The sequence below is a fragment of the Trichoplax adhaerens genome, genomic scaffold, assembly GCF_000150275.1.
Source record: "Trichoplax adhaerens TRIADscaffold_35 genomic scaffold, whole genome shotgun sequence".
NCBI lineage: Eukaryota > Metazoa > Placozoa > Uniplacotomia > Trichoplacea > Trichoplacidae > Trichoplax > Trichoplax adhaerens.
In genome coordinates this window covers 247,777-268,992 of record NW_002060975.1, presented here as the reverse complement: position 1 = coordinate 268,992, position 21,216 = coordinate 247,777, and the positions used below count along the sequence as shown (strand labels likewise).

At 30.2% G+C, this 21,216-nt stretch overlaps 1 protein-coding gene across 1 annotated transcript; it reads left to right on the top strand.

The window, feature by feature from the left end:
- Positions 1 to 858: 858 nt before the first annotated feature.
- TRIADDRAFT_62094 (uncharacterized protein) lies at positions 859 to 1,863 on the top strand (the record flags this gene model as incomplete). The annotated part of the gene is made up of 1 exon (XM_002118032.1): positions 859 to 1,863. The coding sequence occupies one exon, from the start codon at positions 859 to 861 to the stop codon at positions 1,861 to 1,863; it is 1,005 nt and encodes a 334-aa protein (XP_002118068.1).
- Between the last annotated feature and the right edge of the window lie 19,353 nt (positions 1,864 to 21,216).

Genomic DNA, 21,216 nt, shown 5'->3' with positions numbered 1-21,216 from the left:
ANATATCCAAGTCAAATATCGCACTGTAATATGTGCTATCAGGTGATAAAGTGAAGTTATATTAATCTTGTCATAAGGCAATTTTAACATCGTCTATACGAAATAAACTACTTACCGACGGTCACTTACTTCTTAGTTTTACCTACTTTGCAACTGAATTTTATCTATAAAAAGACTGCGTTTGAGATTTTTTAGTCACAATTTTCTTGATTGGTTATGAGCAATAGTAATTTTAAGTTATTGTCATATTTAATTGACACACTTTAAGTGCCAGGTATGGCTATGGTATTGATTTACTGAGATGATTGGAACAGTTTAATATAACATCTGGTAAACAGAACATATTGCTATAAAGTAATGGGAAATAGCTAAACTTGATAGATATGTCTCAATGTATAATTGTTTGAGAGACACGTACGATGTGACCTTAAAGACATAACAAATGCCAGGTACAGCTGCAATTTCAGCCTTGTTTTTTTTGACAGCTAATCATTTATTGTCATTGCATTCCTATTTTGAGGCTGGATGGCGAATGTACGTGATTGATGCGACAACTCTTTCCGTTAAATCATTATTAATAGTAATGCAAGGTAATATCTTAGTATTTATTAAGAATTGCTTGTCACATATTCATCATGCAGAATAATGTTAAGCGATATTGTATAGTAAATTCTATCATTGATAAAATGCATGTAATAAGGCGTAGAAATCAGTTTAAGTTTTTGTACTTACATCACATACCGCTAGATTGGATCATTCAAATAAAACAGTAAGCATTTCGATCATCATTTCAACTGAAAACTCTACGGTTGGTTAGAGAGAAATATCAACAATAATTTCCAAGATTAATATGTGAATATGGATTGGGCAACTCAAATTTATCGATACGCTGCGATCGTTGGAATTCCTATTTTCATATTTGGGCTAGTAGTCAATTTGATCATTTTATACCTTTTCTTTTTCGATAAAAGCTTTCGAAAAACATCTTATAAATTAATGCGTATTTCTGTTGTATCCGATATCATATCGACTGTTGCATCACTAACTGGTTATGTTCAGATTGTAAATCGCAATTTAAATTACAGTGGTGGCACATTGATGTGTCGTGTGGTGCTATGTTCTTTATTTACCTCATTTGGAGTCTCCATGATGAATCTATGCTTGATTGGCATCGATCGGTATTTTATAATCGTTAGACCGCTATCATCATATTATCGTCATAATAAGACCTCTATTCTGGTCATTGGTGAAATTATAATTTGGTTAGCTTCGGCTAGTATCAACGCACCGGTTCTTATCATTGTAGGAGTTCATCAGAACGATACATTACTTTGTGATATTCCAGATATTACGCCATCAGTTTCAGTGTTCATGATATTTCATGCAACAATTGTATTTATTATTCCAACTATCATTATTTTAATTCTATACGGGAAAATAATTACTTATCAGAAATCGTACGTTCGACCTGGCGAAGTACTACAAAGTCAGGCCGTACGAAACCAGCAGAAAAAGAAACAATTTGTAAAGATGCTCACTTGGATTTCAGTCTCTTACATTACACTTAGTTGGCCCTACTTTGCTACTGGCTTCGGTATGGCAATAACAGGCCAATCGACGCTTCAAATTCGTCAGAAGAGTATGGTCAATTTTTTGTTTGCATTTTTCACCGTCACGATAACGACATCAATTGTTATTTTAAATCCCTTTCTATATATAAAATTCGATTTAAAGGTGAGGCGAAAATCACTTGCGCTAATTCGACGAATAGCGTTATGTAAATTTGACAAAAGAGACGAGTCTGTGATTCAAGTAACTTCTACTGGATCGACCCTGAATTCTATCAGCGTAAATAGAAATTAATCACACTTAAATATTTCATTTGCTCATGCTGCTTATACAAAATTGTACTGGCATTGCCTAATGTACGAATAAAGTCTATCTTGTGGTTAGGTATGTTTACGACGGCTGTATATTCATAGACTTCTTAATTAGAAGTTTTAGTACTAACAATTAATTAGCCACAAAAATTATATTAATCTCATTGTGCTACAGAAAAGTCCATTGAAGTCAATTTAAGTAGGTTTTCAACAATGGATTTTATGAATTCTTATAGACTACACCAAATAGAAGAACATCTTTGCTAACTTTCCCCTGCTAAATTGACGCCCAGATTCCTATAAAGTTTTCTGAAATGTTACATCGTCGTAGTTTTTTTAATTCTGTTGCGTGTATTGTAAATAGGAAACTATTAGCGAAACGCTTAATTTAGCTTATTCTCTCAGATTATCATCCTAATGTCACTAATACCATTGATTTAATCCTTTTAAAGTTTTCCAAAATCTTATATTGACGTAGTTTTCTTGTTTTATAGCGTAATTTGCTGATTGAAAAATATCAGAGAAACGCCTATATTAGCTAATTCTCTCAGATTGACGTCCAAATGCCGCTACTATCGTTAATTCAATACTTCAAAGTTTTCTAAAATAGTTTACTGCGGTGGTGTTCTTGTTCTGTTGCTTATGTTGTAGATTGAAAACTATTAGAGAATCATTTATTTTAGTTTATTCTTTTAGGCAAAGTCCTAATACCACTACTATTATTAATTCAAAACTTTAGTATCATTTCTAGTAGGATACGCGTATATTCCATTTAACGACATACTAGACTGTTGATTTGGATAACTTACTAATTTGCTTCTGTCTTATGGATTGGCTGTATTTGAAGGATTGAAATTTGTGCTATTGCAACTATAGATTGATATAGCACTCATAGTTATATTCCTATATGATTTTATGAACCATTTTCTTAAGAAAATGGCTACCGTATCAGGTTTGCATATAATAAAATAAGTAATTTGAATTTATAGCTTAGTGTCTAGAATTTATTACAAGTTTCGCAATCAATTACCTTTCCCTGATGGTCAAGTGGTTCTGATTACGAATACAAAGATAAAATAAACTCATCTTATTACTAGTCCAGTAATAATGTAAGGTACTTTCTTCTTAGCATATACCTTCAGTACTCGAAATATTGATGCTGTACGCGTTTGAGAATGGTGATAAATTTTTTGAGAGCTAATACTACATTGCAACTTTCTATATGCGTATCTCTAGAAATTGTACCTAATTTACCTAAAATAGATGATCATTAATTATCATTCTAATCTATAGCATCAAGTTGAAAATAAAATGTTCAAAAGAACTAGCTGTGAACACGAGGATCAACGTAGCTAACTATTTCTCCAAATAGTTGTTTCTCATAATTTTGTATCGATCTAATCGATATTTGAATAAAGATTTATATTTACTCTTATGCCATTTATTTAGGTAAGATAAAATGTGAATAAAAAGAAGCTAATTTAGGCTTAAGATTTGTTCCTTTATCCTCACTTGCCTACAATTGTTAGCCGAAATTACTTAATTGATCGAGTTGTACATTGGTAAGGAGTACTCAGTTCAAAGGTGAAAGAAAATTACCGATTAGATGACTGATTTTAAGTTTTATCAATCGTACTTACAACATTTTTAGGAAAATTACTGTCATACAGAGGTCAAGTAAAGATCATGTTTATCGATCATCAATTGCCATCTTTTATTTGGTCTATAGGGGTTTTACCAATATCTTTGAGCTAACTCCATTATTTTCAATACTGCAAATGATATAAATCAAAGCAGTTATTATAAGTTGCTGCATGAAGACAATCTAACCGAGTTCAATTTTATTGACAGAATCAGCAATCTAATTAAATTCCAGCCTTGCAATAAATAGTAATTAATGACGAGTTTATATACCTGTTTAAAGAATTGCTATTAATAACTTTCAGAAATCGTAGAAATTTGTTATAAAAAAATGACGACATGAATTTTGGGAATAAAATTTCATATTGGTGCTATTTCGATGTAAGCTTATCCTATACATGTGTCCTATTCAAATATTCGCGCAATGATCCAGGTTTACCTGTCCTAACTAACCTATATAATACACAAGTAACCAAAGTTTGTTTACTAGCATAATTTGTTGTCTTATATTGTTTAATCGGATAAAACTAAAGCTTACTGTGTATATTAATCTGACAAGATAATGCATTGAAGTATGTTACGGACTAACGGATATTTATTGAGGTAAATGAAGATCTATAGAACAAATATATGAAAATATTTATTATTTACAAGCTTCGTCTGACCTAGCTAATTCTGTCAGCTTTGGCGCCTTATTATACTTAAATTTGGCTCGCAAAGTAAAGTAATACAGCGTTAACAAAGTTCAATAGACAGTTATATAGTGATTAAATATGCGAGTGTATATTATGGCAGATAATTATTATAATCTGTAGGTATCTGTTATAGCACACTCAAGATTTTAGCTCAGTAATATTTCATCTTTCTGTTATTGGGCTATAAGGCTATTCAAGAGCTGCCCTGACTGGTTTATTATAATATTCTAAAAATACTGGAACGAGATATTTATTAACTTATTTTACTGGAAATGCATTATAAATAGCAAAGTATCTACTTATTCATTATTGTCTAGAAGCACAGTTGATAGGAATGATTTGTTTCACGATTTCTATAGCTTAGTAAACAATTGCTGCAGTAATATTTTCTAGTTTTTGTTAGCTAAGATTAATAATAATATGACAGCTACTATTAAAAGTGCCGATAATGATATCTTAGAATATTCAACCATAATAATGAATGATTAATAATTATGCATAATGGGAGCACAAGAAAGTGATAAAACGATCGCAAATATACCTTGCTTTATAATAATTGCGTCATTTCCATCGGCAGTCTTCGATCTTTTTTTGCACACAAACTTGGTAAATGGAAGGACAGATATGATGTCAAAGACACAATAATTTCTATAAATGTCTATTAGAGACTTTATTGCTTTATTACAAACACATTGAGCTATAATAGATGGCTAAGACGATAGAATAATTGTTAAATGACAAGGCGATCTTTATTCGCTTTAATTTATGTCCAGCATTGTTTTCTGCATAACAACAGTCTGAAGAACCTTGTAAGATTAGCGGTGATGTTATGTGTTCTTTTATGCTTATCATTTCAAATTCATATAGTGATGTAAGGCCAAAACTATTATTAAATTTAAATATCATGCAGTAACATTACATTTTAATGTTCGTATTGATCTAGACAACAAAACTTAAAAAAATTCTATGTGTAGCACGATATTTTTAATATATAAGATTAACTCCAAAACTTCTTAATTCCTCATAGATGATAATTAATGATTCCGAAAAGATAATAATTTTCTTCAAGTATCGTATTAATCAAGCTTATGATAGGTTAGCGATAGTGAGAGATAATACGCGCGAATGAATCTTAGTAAGTTATAATTTCATCAGCAGCTTCACATGTAAGCTATTCACGATAGTAAATCTGGAAATTATTAAATATAATTAAATTCCAGTCATGACGGTAATCCTGACTAACTTCCTTAAAGCTTGATATTCATATTTCTCTACCAGGTCTTCTGTAGGAATAATCAAAACAAATAGCGGGCGGGAAATTAATTTACTATCGCTCGCATTCTGGCGTACGAGGCCTTATTTATTAATAATGCCTAACATTGATACCATAAAGAAAGTTAATCTGCTTGATAGAAAATTGTTAATTTACGATTTATGAAACTGTTAAAAGATCAGATAGTGCTCATTAAGGAATTCTGGCTCTGGCTTATGTTGAGATTAACAATATTATGATTATTAATTAAGTTTGGAAATTAATTTTAATTTGGTAGTAATTACCTGTAATATGATATCTTCACCATTAAAGCCTTGTTCTACACATCTGGTCGCTATATGCATAATCCTGACATTCTATTGCTATTTAATCTGAGAGTAGAAATAGACTAATGAATAACTCTGTAAAGGAGCTGCATTTAGTTACTATCTGAAGTTTATATTAAAATACGTAAAGATATCGTGATTAGCTCATCTAGTTTAACAGTTTTTTTGATGTTATTGACAGCTCTGTGAAGCTAGGACAAATGAAGTTTGCTAAAAATTTGTTCGAGAGCTAATTCTACCTTTTAAAACTATTCTTTTGAACTAAACTGCGACTTTTAAATTAATCTCGATTGAATGTATTGCTGTTATAAGATGGTTATTGAGTCATGATAATTCTTTCTTTAGATTTAATGTGCGTGTATTTTCTGCATAATTTCTCTAGAAATTTTAAAGGTAAATTTACACCGTACAATCTTTTGAAAATAGACTTTATTGGTATGTATAACTTGCTTGTGGAATCTTTAAATAGCAGCAAATTAAATTTATCAGATACGAAAATATCAAGGTCAGGAGAGAGAAAACAACCGCGACTTTATTAGAGTCTGCCTGTCCTCGCTATCTGCCAGCAAATGGACTCTAAAACATCGAATATATCCCATTGTCAAGAGGCCATAGTAACCACCAGTCCCTTACAAGACTAATCTATAAATTTCTAAAGTTTATATCAAAGTTATAGCTACATTGCGTTAAAATCAGTAAATTAAAATGGGTAGAGTTTTAAAAATCAGCGAAGTCTACTTGAAATGAGGATACTAAGCAAAGCATGACTATAAATGGGTATATGCCATCACCAACATTTTTCAAGCACAATATGTCGTATCTAACAAAAGTAAGGTTATTTCTAAGCATTAAATAACTTTATGACAAGATGTTCTATAATTCTTATTGTTTCTATTAAACTCGAGTAGTAAGCCAGCTCTTGATGAATCAAAGTTCAATAGTATCGAGTAAATTTCGTTATAAGGCAATTTTAATTCCTAATTCGTAGAATTTAATGTCATGAAACATGATTCTATCTGTAGCAAATATGTCTCAAAATATACTCTTATTAACCTATTTATCGGTTATAAATGAAAGTTCTTATTATGAAATTTTTACTATATTATTGAATTTTCTCCCCCAAGCGGCTGAATTCAATAAATTAGTATTTATTTATTCATTGTATTATTTATAATAACAATCGCTGTTTATAATGAATGATATATATCCATATTTGCATCATTTATGCATCGTTGCCATAGTTCAAGTTATTTCAAATGACGTTAGTAATGTAACAGTTTGATTGTTAAAGCCTATTATTGTCTAATGCTTGATATCCGCATACGTAATTAAAAACTTGAATCATTTATTTTCTTCATTTTGATATCGAGAGAAACAAAACCCCATCCAATCTCTTATATTTTGATGTTATTGATAAGTTGGAATAATGGTGTCGAGAACTAGCAAGGTATCTTGGCTAACAATACTTACCCATCACTATTATTATAGATAATCTATTGTAAAATTGTTAAAATTAGAGATGTAAATTTAATCTTTTCTGTTTCACTATACAGTATGTATAAGCATGTACTACAATCTTTACTTATAATTATAACTTCAATTTGGTTACCCTTTGTTTTTGATTAAAAGTTAACTAATTATTATCTTTGCTTGCCTATTTGGATATATTGTAATCGTTTACAAAAGGCGATTCAGTAGGAAAAATGTAGGTATTGTCATAAACCAAGCACGCTAAATTAAAAGTACACATTTTGCAACTTTTTCATTAATTACATGCTGCTAAATTCGCCAGCTAATTCGAATAGTTACAGATATTATAGAAGCCATCAATGGAGAATTAAGCAAAATGTTTATGAATACAAAGTTTCTTATGCTTATAGGTGTAATTTCGTCAATTTTTGTTTCATAGTTTGAAAGCTATCTATTTTAATTATCTACGTTTATCTAATTGGATGGTTTATAATTAATGAAAGGCTTCAATGAGGGAATTATGGGGATAAAAGCCGCTGCAGCTGGTGATTTGGCATATCAGTTACGGCTACGATTGAAATTGTGACGACAGAGAAAGTGCAAAATACATTGAAATATTGGCTGGCCTAATCATAGACACTATACCAATCGTCTAGATCGATTTGGATACACGGCTATGCCACTGGACGAAGTATCGTATTACAAATTATACCGTTGGAAATATTAGTATTGAAATTAGTTCTATTAAGTTTACTTAAAAGGCTAATAAAGAAAACATGGACAATCATTCCATCGATTCAACTAGACATATATCGACACAAATTTATCGATTGGCTGCGATTGCTGGTATTCCAATTTTTATTTTCGGACTCTTTATCAATGTAGCTATTTTTTATCTGCTTAGCTACGAGAGGTATTTTCGAAGTACTACTTATAAACTGATACGGATTTCTTTTGTATCCGACATCATATCGACTATAACATCACTAGCTGGATACATATTAATCGTCGATCGCAATTTAAATTATCGAGGAGGTACAATAATGTGCCAATTGGTGTTATATTTTCTATTTGCATCCTTTACAGTTTCTATGATGAATCTATGCTTAGTTGGTATTGATCGCTATTTTAATATTGTTAAACCTCTGTCGTTGTTTTATCGTATATACAAAAAACATATATTGGTCTTAAGTGAAATTATCATTTGGCTAATTGCAATCGCTGTTAATATACCTGTTTTCATTTTTGTAGGAGTTAATCGTAATGATACTTTGCTGTGTGATATTCCTAACATAACACCATCTGTATCACTTTATATAATTGTTAAAACATTTATCGTATTTATAATTCCAACTTTTGTTATTTTAATTATTTACGGTAAAATAATTTCTTTCCAAAAGTCGTATATTCGACCTGGAAAAGTACTTCATGATCGGGCTATACAAGGACAGTTGAAAAAGAAACGATTTATTAATATGTTGATTTGGATTTCCGTCTCTTACATTGCACTTGGCTGGCCCTACTTTGCCAATATTATTGGTATGGCTATTACACGCCAGTCCACATTTATGATCCGTCAGAAAAGTATAGTTAATTTTCTACTTTCTTTTTTTACCGTGATAATCACTACATCAATAGTTATCCTCAACCCATTGTTGTATCTCAAGTTCGATTTGAAAGTGAGAAAGCGATTTTTTACTTTATTTCGTCGAATGCTACCATGTCAAGATGGCGATAGAAGATCTTCTGTTACTCAAATAACTGTGACCGCGTCAGTAGGCAATATTTGACTGTAAAAGTGTTCAACATAGGCAGCAACGCTACCAAAGATTACATATGATATGTGTACTTAAGCCCAAAGTAAAATATATCAATTTACGTGCTACGTTAAATGGCTGAAATAGATTTTTACCTTGATCTGTTCGATGAAATTAGAGATTTTACTCTTGTCAATTATTCTGGGCTTATTAATTCGATTACTGAAAGAATATCGGGTACTTTATGCTGTATACTGCTATAACTATGCAAAATATAGGAATATTTATTGAAGATTGAGTTATTATCGTTGCCTTTTTTTTAATATCTACATAGGTTACGAGCGCATTTTTCTGTTATTATCTTGTTATTAAAATACTTTAGCTCTAAGCTCGATTAAATTCACGCTATTAATACAGTTTAGCTTGAGATATAGAAGTAATTATATATAGTATGAATTAAATATGATCATGTAAGGTTAAAAGCTAAATTAAGAATGTATTTTAGGTATGCGTATCTGCTGGTGTATTCTTGTTCGTAGAAAAACATTTAGCAAAATTTCATTTACATTCAGCAATAATGATTGCAATCCTATTTCGTATAAAATACCATTTGCTTTCAATAAGAAATATAAACGTATTCTATACATGATATTGCATAAATCTATGACTATTACATACTTATTCTATGATTAAAAACTTAAGCTTGGCATTAAATAATAACTAAATCGCTGTATATATGGCAATTTAGAGAGAATCGAAGGAATATAAATGATTCTTAATCGAAGATGCTTGTTGATAATGTTATAAGACATAAGTCTTTATAACAATAATAAAGAGGTTTCCAAATTATGGCGAACGATATTCTGGTTACTTTAATGAACATTCTACCCTTTGCATGATCTTGTTAGTAAGGTATTAGAAATCGATTATATCAATGAAATTGTCCTTCTCAAGCTTCAAGTAGCAATCGTAGTTAGTAGCAAAGTATATTGTTGATCACTCTTAATTTTATTCCTCAGTAAAAAAATACAATAGCAAATCCAACTAGCTATAACATCGTATAAATGTCAGATATCATTACAATTTTTTAATAAAAAGCTTAACAAAATGCTATAACTTATTACTATCTCAATAATAGTATGATATCAAGAATACTTTCTCAGTTAATAAGTGTTTGCAATAATAATTTATGAAATTCATTTACGTCGAGGTTTATTGATAAACTTAGGTAGAAAGTTTATCATTTCGACAATGTCATGGTATGATCTTCGATTGGTCTAAATAATGCTGAAATTAATAATAACTTCTGCACAATTTTTAAATTTTGTTTTTGATGTACAATAATGGTTAGTAAACTGCAGAACTATGATATTATTGTGATTATCGCTAAAGATAACGAATACTCTTTGGCTATTGACGAGCAAATGATTTCTAGGATAATTTTTCAAATAATTTCAAGTTATCTCTAAGAAATAAAGATATAGCAATGTTATGCTCTATTAACTGCCAGCCTCAGCTTGTGAAATACTCTGTGTTAGAGTGCAAATGATCATCTATAGCTAAGTGTTTAATCGTTATTGCTGCACCGAGAGTAATTCACTTCATTAGCAAATAGATGTGGCAAAAATGCATCCTAAAAAATTCCTAAATAAAGGCAGATCGGATTTGGTTTATGAACATTATATTTAAAAGAAATAAATTCAGTTTAAAGCAGAGACCACTATGGTTAAGAAAGCCGCAAAATTTGAATATTTTCCCAATAGCCTGCATACTAATTGTGGTGATACACCCATATTTGATATGGATGAATTAATAGTATTGGGTATTGTTGAGTTACTAATATAAGGAAATGTTGATTAGCAATATTAGTCATTATTGACGCTAGTAACAGTTGACTATTGAACTGGTATAGCTAGGGCCATTAAACTTAATTAAAGTATAAGCAATAGGATATTCTACTAGTTTTAAATCATATTAATACAATAGTATATATGTTACGCTGCTATATGCCGTGGATAAGTAGAAAGAGCTGATATAGAATAAATAAATCTTGGAAGTTTTATAAGTTTTATGAAAAATTTTTTGTCTATCTCGTCACAAAAAATCTGCCTCGAACTAAAATTGCAATTATTCCCATAAATGTTACAATCCAGTAAATGAATGCGGATTTCTATTATAAATGATAAAGGAAATAAATAATCATTCAATTGATACCCGTACTATTATAAAGAGGAGCATAATTGATAGCTAAGCGAAGGTAACTTCTATAATATTATTTTGTAGATGTTGCTGCTCTAAATAAAATTACGTTAAAAGTTGTTACTTTGGTAAGTAAATTCGGTATTACTAAAAGGATGAGTTCATGTGGCTATTGCATTTCTAAATAAAAATTTATTCTTTTTGTTGCATAATTTAAGGAGTAAACAACTAATCTTGCGCTACTCATATAAGCGCTAGAATCATCTCAAATATCTTGTCAGTTCTCATTAATGGTATTTTTTAAGGCACGAAAATTATTTGCGAAGATTTTGTAAGATACATATGGAGCTAATATTACTGGTGTACCTGTACATTTATTACCGCTTTGAGTTATGAGAAATGTAGGAATTCAGACAGCTAACGCTAGACCACTACCTAATTTCATTTAATTAGGTCGAAGGCGAATCATACTTCAAATTCAAGGATAAATCCATTACTTCATGACATGATTGAAAACGTAAGAATTGTTGTCCGTATTTTCATAGTAGGACAATAATCGTTAATGGGATTAGGCATGAAAACCCACTTGAGAAAATCACGACTACCAGTCATTGAAAAACTTAGACGCTGTTAAAATACGCATAAATGATGTATATGCAAATTTATAGATATATCGATACAAAAATTTAATAAACTCGTTCCTTTTATATTACTATATTTATCAGTATGTCACAACCATAATTATGATACAAATTGTCTTTATACTATGTAAGCTTTCGCTGCTACTCTAACACTCTTCTATAGCTAAATACATTTACATAGTCCTATCGTCAATTCCAAAGTCAGTAACTGTTACATAAGGAATTTCTTTATACTTTATTGGTAAATTCCTAATCGTTAACGCCATATAGTCTAGACTAATACAATTATAACGGACGCGTTATGAATAACAGTTTTCTTGGAACTTGAATGTTATTTATTACTACAAGCAAATACTTTCAGTCTAGTCTTCTTAGCCTGAACTAAAATTAAGACACTTTAACTTCGGTAATTATTACATCAGTTAGACATATAGTAGATCAGATAGCCTTAGCCACGGTATAGTAATTAATTATTGCCCTTAATTCGATATATCATTTCAAGGTCTAAATCAGTTCGAATTGTAATTTGAATACTCTGATGTCATAAACTTTTATCGAAATCTTAGTCTTCGTAACAGTAATATATACTATTAGAAATCTAATCTATCTGTACTAAATTTTCAGTTACCCGGATGTATATTTTTTTTGCTAAAGTAACACTCAACTTGCTATTCATAAAGCGTAATTATTATTTCCTAATACTAAATAAAATTGATTGATTTTGTTATCCGATCATGTTTTTGATACCATAAATGATAAAGGATAATTCAATGTTATGAAGATTTCCAATATAGTATGCCGTATAAATTAAAATTATAACTAAATCGTATCAAAGAAAATAGTTTCTTTAGAATTGTTGTAAATAAAATAGTGCCTTTAGAATTAACTGAGATTGTATTTACCTTAAAGGAGTACGATAAAACAGTACAATGTGCTTAATTTGTTTACAACAGTTTAATTACTATTTGTATACTATTGCTAAGAAATAGCTCTCATTTATGAGCATGCATATCCTAGATAGGTTAAGATATAATATTTGACTGAGGCAGCTTATTGCTGTAACTATTGTACAATCCCAGAGAGATCAGTAGCAATTCTTCTTTATAGCTCTAGCAGCGAATGCTCTGAATTTTGCAGTTTTGTATAAGCTAGACTGTAATTTGCGGTATACAAGTAGAAAGTTTGTATTCTAGATTAAATTCGAAGAATTACACGATTTTATTTCTTTCCCTGTAATGAATACCATGCTTACATTAATTTGATAATATGTGATTTTAAGCTGGTTTAAGGAATATAACTTTGATAAATAATACAATTTATTAGTGATAATAAGAAAGCTTAGCTAATATAAATGAAGATCATTGCATTAACTATTACAGCGTTTCAAAACAGTAAGAGACAGTCCTAAAATGATTAAGTTAAAGATAAGAAATACTGCCAATTGTAGTACGATTATAAATGGAAATAATTTCTTCCATATCAATGATCTATTAGTCTACAAGTAAGTTAAGTCTGATATTTTAAGCTAACTATAAAAATTTCATTTCGTGTTTGAAGGATAGGCTATTCCATGTATGCTACAATCAGGACATTTAAGAAGAAAGCCAGAATAAATTACTTGGCTGGTTCATTTTAGGCTGATACTATTAGTGAACGATATCGGATTAAGTAACTTTTCAACTTTCCATGGTGTGCAATAATTTGAAATTTATGGTGAAAATTTATGCGCCTATTGTACAATTACTAGCGTAGCATAATGTTTGGAGCATTATTAAATTTTAAAAACAAATTTTCCCTTTAAAATGTTTGGCTGACGATTTTAAAGACCGGATTAACACTCTGTCATACTATTCTATTCAAGCTATTCAGTCATTCTTTCAAGCTGTCAGTAAAATTTTATCAATATCTTCTTAAATATGATCAATGCCTCAAGTAGTGATAGTATCTCTTTACACACATTGACGCAAATTTATCAATATGCTGCTCTTGTTAGTGTCCCGATATTCGGGTTTGGGTTAATTATTAATTTATTCATACTTTGTATCTTCATCTTTGATAAGCGTTTTCGAAAGACAACTTATAGATTAATGTGTGTTTCCGTTGTATCCGATATTATATCGACAATCACATCGTTAGGGGTCTACTCTCAAATTTTTAGAGGTAATCTAGATTATGATGAAGGTAACTTCATGTGCCGAACAGTATTCTTTTTTCTATGGGCATCATTTGGAGTTTCCATGATGAATTTATGCTCAATTGGTATCGATCGATATTTTATTATCGTTAGGCCTTTATCGTCGTTTTATCGCAACTACAAGGTTTACGTACTTGTAGTAGGCGAAATTGCAATATGGATTATATCAGCAGCTAATAACGCTCCTATCTTCTACTATATCGGCGTTCATCATAACGATACAATACTCTGCGATGTTCCAAACATAACTAAGCCCGTAGCAATCTACTTGATATGTCATGCAGCTTTCTCGTATATTATCCCGACTACAGCAATATTAATCATCTACAGTCTTATTATCTCATTTCAGAAGTCATATCATCGACCGGGAGATAAAAATATAAATGAACAACAACTAGAACAAATTAAAAAGAAACGATTTATAAACATGCTAACATGGATATCGATATCTTATGTGATAATCAGTTGGCCATTTTTTGCAAGTACTATTGGCATGGCAGTTACTCAGCGATCAGCTTTCGTGGTTCGTGAAAATAATGTTGTTCAATTTTTGTTATTATTTTTTTCAATAATTACGACAACATCGATTGTTATACTGAATCCATTTATATATTTAAAGTTTGATGTAAATGTAAGGAGCAGATCTTTGGCACTCGTGCGAAACTTGTGTCCATTTCAGAATTTAAGAGGAAATCGTCGCTTCATTAGTGTGACTCCAACTGGAACTTCTAAGAGAAATTCTTCTAAGCTTTGACTAGAATATACTTGCAGACTATTGTGCCAAAGGATTAAAAATTCCACGTTATTATTACTACAACATCGATTGTTATTCTGAATCCATTTACATATTTAAAGTTTGATACAAATGTTCGGAGTAGATATTTGGCTGCTATTAGACGCTTAAATTCCTTATATAATCTCAGAAAAAAGCATCGTATAATTACTGTTGCTTAAAGTAGATCTTCCAAGGTGAATTCTTTCAAACTCTAAGCAATATGAAGTTTGCAAACAATAGTACTGTAGCATTCAAAATTCTTCGCAATTGTAACAGTCTCTATTGCTTCATGCTAGTAAATGATTGAAGTTAACATACCAATTTATATCCGACAAAAATGAAAAAATTTTATTACGCTATTGCGAGAAAAATAACGTCATACTTCTTTTGGAAAAAATAAATCGATGATGATTCACCTCTTGATGTCCACTTCTCCTATAAAAAGTGCACATGGTATGAAATATCGGTATATATCTTCATAGTTATCATTTTGTGAATAGTTGAAATTGATATAAAGGAAATTTCATTAATATTGATTGAATCATGAAATAATAAACCTGATTACACTTCTTTCGATTTGTTAAATTTATCTATTGCAATTATTATGAAGCTGTAAAACCTTTTTGCATAACATAAAATAGCTTCAATAGATGGATATAGGACAGACGTGAAATTTTTTTATGAAAGAAAATAACTTAAAACTGAAGCGTACGGTAATTAGAATAATTAAAATTTTGACTAGAAATTCTGCGCTACTGTATGTACTAGCTTCAAAAAAGTAAACTATGACTCTGTAATGTTAGTTTAATTAAGCTTAATTCAAATTTTTTATTCCTAATAACTTCATAATTGTCTATATGAATTATGAAGATGTAGCTGAGTAAATAGCTTTAAGATTGTAGTATAAATGCTTGCAATAGCAACCAATGTTATTTTGGGATTTTAGTAGAAATTTTGGTACTTTGTGATGGAATAAAATGTTAATCTGATCGCATTCTATATTATCTGAATTCTAAGTTATGGATTTTGGTTCACGCGCATTTTAGATCTTCTTTCACCAGTATCTTACGGTTCTCGATCGTGGACATAATTTAATTGAAATTAGTTTGGTAAATTTTATTATATGTAGGAAGTTTAAGATGTGATTTTCCTGAGGTTATGAGGGTGTAGTTAATTACGGTTGTAATAGTTCGAAATAATTTCTCAGAGTTTGCTTTAGTTCCTTTAGTGAGCAGATACAATCATGAAATATTAATTACGATTTGTAAATTATCTGAAAACCTCGCTAAGTTAGTGTCACAAAACAGCTTTGCAACAAGATAACGCAATATACGATCAATAAGTCAATTCCTTGAACCACGTATCAAGGAACGATATCTGCACTATCACAAAAACTTTTGCTCTACTAGCAGACTACACAAAGACTTAAACGCCTCGTATTTTACGTTAAACACTAAGTTGGAGAATTCTCTTTATTTCACGATATACTGCATTTATATACTACTCCTCAATAGTTCATGAGTCATAGTTAATACAATTAACATTAGAATCATTTACTGAATTAGATATTAATTTTAGCTACTGCTCCCTTAATGCAGACAACAGTATTTACGAACATAGACATGTAATGACTAATACAGAATAGTCAGATTACGATATGTCCTATCACGGAACATTTCCATGATAATTTACAGTCTATCATAAGTAAATTACAATCATAATGATTCGAATTGTAAGTAGATGATTTGCATTCCCTATTATAACTATTAATTTCAGTATGTGTATAAGTGTCACTGTCATAAAAAGTCAGTGCTATATTAAAACACAGTATATCCAAATTAGAAGTTAACTAAATAAGGATAGTCTAACAGAATTATCCTAACATAGTTATTTCTACTGTAATACAGTATTTAACACTGTAACAGTTAGCAACGACAGGAATTAAGAACTGAGCTATTAAATGCTGTACTTTGTATGTTATAGTGTCTCATCTCTCAGTGAATGCTTAACATCATTCAGTGAAATAACCTATCTAATCATCTGCCTTAATATTTTTAGACACACTGAATGTTGCAGTTGATTAAGGCTTATGGCTACCATAAGATAATATTACATTGCTACACTACGCGTAATTTGGAATTACAGCAGTAGCAAACCTTGCTTAAAGTAAATTACAGAGATAGTCTTTTAGTTACGAAGGATCACCTAAAAGCAACGGTGCAACCTAACAGCAGTAAGTAAAGACAGCTTACCGGTATATTTCTTTATTATTTGCCTTGGCTCGAATTAGTAATTATCAACGTGCACTGAAAACGGTCAGTTTTCATTGATAGCCTAGAGAATTTCACTGTATTTCAGAATAAAAGATGTTTACTGTAAAATAGTAGTAAAGCGAGAAAACAGTCAGCTATATTTATGATACTTTGAAATATTCGGACGTCGACATAGCGTAAAAATTGTTTCAATCAATTACTATTTATTTAGTCTTTTGTTATAAATTTTTAAATGTAACAGCGTATTCGACACATTATCTTTTGATTTTGTTTTTCCTATATTCTTAGATCTCAGTCTGCCTAATTCTATGTACTATTTAAAACGCACTACAGGGTATATATGCTACTTCTACTGTGTAGCAAAGTAGTAAAATTGTCATAAATTTGTCTTTAGAACAAAATAAGAAATCTAAGTATTCCTATCTGCTCCTGTTACAGCGCCATCGAAAGCCAACCGATTCGGAGAATCGATGATTACTCAGTCTACGAATACATTATTTACAGTAACGTGTAATAGAAAATCAACGACTGATCACTATACAAAATGCTCTCAACAAGATAATCTTTTTTTCTTACAATTAAAATGTGTCCTGAAAACTGAGATGCTATTTAGTCTACATATGACTATGATCTTTACGTAAACAACAAACAACGGGATAATCAAGACAATCACACTTTAAATACAGAACCCATTCAAGAATTCTATCATATAAACGGAATTGCAATAAACTTTTGCTTATTTCGACCTACTAAACGATTCATAAATACCAACATTACTCTTATTCTGAGAATCAACAAATTCTGAATACTAGATACTATTGCCATTGAGTAAAATAATAAATATCGCGTATAGTAAATTACGTAGGTATTGTAGTGCAGGCAGTTAACCAATTTACGTACCTTTGCCCGAAAATAGATAGTTGTACTATTCAGACTTTACCAATAACCTTTTTAATAAATTCATTTATAGTTGCATTATTACACACAATAACATTATAATATGTATAGCAGAAGGTGGGGCTATAATACTTCTGCTTTGATATAGCTGTAGCACGATAACCTATGATGCACTTTTAATTTTCAATATTTACTGTGATAATTACAATGATGATTAGTCTCTTGAATCCATATCTCTATACGTCAAGATCCATTTGAACGTTAGAAGATTGCTAGTTTACTTTACTTTGACGAATGATATCATATCAGTTTAAATATTAGAAGACTTTTAGTAATTTTTACGGAATAGCTTTTGCGAAGCTGTCGCAACAGAGATTCCATAAGATAGCTTATCTAGGAATATACAGTATTTATATTAATTTATCTATGACGTTATACATTGCTTTGATAGATAACTGCGTAGCTTTATAATATTATCTGTAAATCGATAATTAATGTTTATATAGATTTATTATAAATTGGCTACCTTTTTAAATAAAATTTGGGTTCATTTATGTTTCAGAGAGACCAAACTTGTGATACTATTTCTCCTAACGATAAGAGATCGTCAGTATTTAAAGTCGTACTTTGTGTAAATGTCAGGGAGGCAAAGCCTGACGGTAGAATTGTAGTGTGTAGTTTCTATAAAACTTTTAGCTTTCCTTATTACAAATTTCGATTTGTAACGGTAACCACCATGACCGTTTTTGCACTACTAATGAACAATATTTGAAAGTGATAACCATAATTTACCCTGATAATAACAACGATGATCACTGATATGAGCCCATTTTATATATATGAAAGTCCATTTGAACGTCAGAAGATTACTTTGCTTGACAAATGATACCATGTTAGTTTAAATATCAGAAGACTTTCAGTGAATTATGTGACCGCGATTGCTCATTAATGAACAACCTGTGAGTATGATAACTAAGCATAGAGAATATAAATATTGCATTTTATTTTTAGTGCTTTAAATCAAACTGCAATGGATTAAATGCAATAAATAGTTGTTATGTTCAGTTATTAGTATGTACTTTACTATTATATCCATAAACTACAACCGTAGAAGTTTTGGTTGGGTCAGAAGCAACAATGAGCTGTTCTATTCTCGATTTACCCATCGAAAGCATAAATAAATCTCCATTGATATTCAAAATATACTTTTATCCAAAATTTGATCCAACCCTCTACCGATACTGCAAAAAATAATTTCTCTCTACGTAGCTGTACTTCTTTAGTTCTTTCTACGATGAGTAGTTTAATGTTTTGCATAATTTAAATAGTGTTTTTTGTTTTTTTCAGTAATTATGTTATTATATTTAATTAAGTGAAAGATGACCAGGTCAAAAGAATCGCAACAAATGCTTCCCTATGCCTAGTTAATCCTAACAACGATATTTAATGAACTGCACCAGATACATTTTAAAGAGAGGTATTTAAAGCTAGGAAAAATTCAAATTATTTCATAATTTCATATTGCTCAATAAAATTAATTTATTTATTTTATTGTCTGATCATATTATTGATTCCGCTATTCATAACGGTCAATTAAGTATTGCAACCGATTTCAATATAAAATCAAATCTAAGAAAATAAAGTAAAGGCAAAAAACAGTCACGTAGCTTTAGAATTAATTGCAATTGTCATTACTTTAAAATAATGTGATCTGTCAGTTCAAAACTATAGTTAAAATAATTTCAAATTCTATTGTTGTACTATGTCTAAAAATGGAATGTATCCATGCTCAAGTACTTATATTTTGTATAAATAAATCTGTCTTATTTGGCTTTGATAATAGATCATTATAATTGTATGATCTTTTTTGAGAAGATCAGTAACAATTCAATTAATCCTTGAAAGTACTTATCTTTATGGACGTTAGAAATAATGAGCATCTTGCAGTTTAATTGTTCGATACCTGATTATAATTGACTGGCATACAAAGCGGAATCCTTTTCATAGACTAAATTTGTTAATTTTACTATGAAAAGATACGCATCCGTTTTTTTCTTTTATGCGTGCACAATTCGTTATTAGTAAAATATAAAGATACGGGATAGCCATTATACAGAGCAGAATTAACTACATATAGCCCTGAGTGATTTCAGCGAATTACAGTAGTAAATTTTTTTAAACGCATACGGGTAAAATATAGTAAAGCACCACTCATATTTAATATAGAATAGTCGCTGCGGCACTTAATAAAGCGATTATAGATGACGGCTGTCATGAGGTAAGCGATTGTAAAACCCATTTATTACATGCTTGGTAAGAAAGCTATAAAACTATTTGCTCCGAGTGCTATTAGTTGAAGGCGGAAATTAAATTTTGTGTTTCAATAAGATTAATAATTAACAAGTGTGTTAAATAATATGAAACATTTTCTTAATTTTGATAGTATAATTTGTTTTCTTTTTAGGTGACCAAGTATTCCATAAACATTTTAATAAAGGCATTTAAGAAGGAATACGACGAATTAAAAATTTGTAGATCCAATTTACTAGCTAGCAATGTTGGGATAAGTAACTTTAAAATCTCCATCATAGCGATATGATAGAAATCACGATGAAGAATTATTTACGAAGTGCACTTATATTATTATCCAATTACTAACTGTGTCACAAGTTGTGTTGCATCGTGTAAAGATTTTATAAAAATTAATTAGACTAATTAAAAATTGATTGATATAAATGAAGACTATTTCAGAAGTCTTTTCATAGTATGTTTTACTACAACATAATCTATTATTATTTCTAACTGTTAACAAAATTCTATTATAAATCCTCTCAAACATGATCAATGCCTCAAGTAGTGATAGTATCTCCTTACACACATTGACGCAAATTTATCAATATGCTGCTCTTGTTAGTATCCCGATATTCGGGTTTGGGTTAATTATTAATTTATTCATACTTTGTATCTTCATCTTTGATAAGCGTTTTCGAAAGACAACTTATAGATTAATGTGTGTTTCCGTTGTATCCGATATTATATCGACAATCACATCGTTAGGGGTCTACTCTCAAATTTTTAGAGGTAATCTAGATTATGATGAAGGTAACTTCATGTGCCGAACAGTATTCTTTTTTCTATGGGCATCATTTGGAGTTTCCATGATGAATTTATGCTTAATTGGTATCGATCGATATT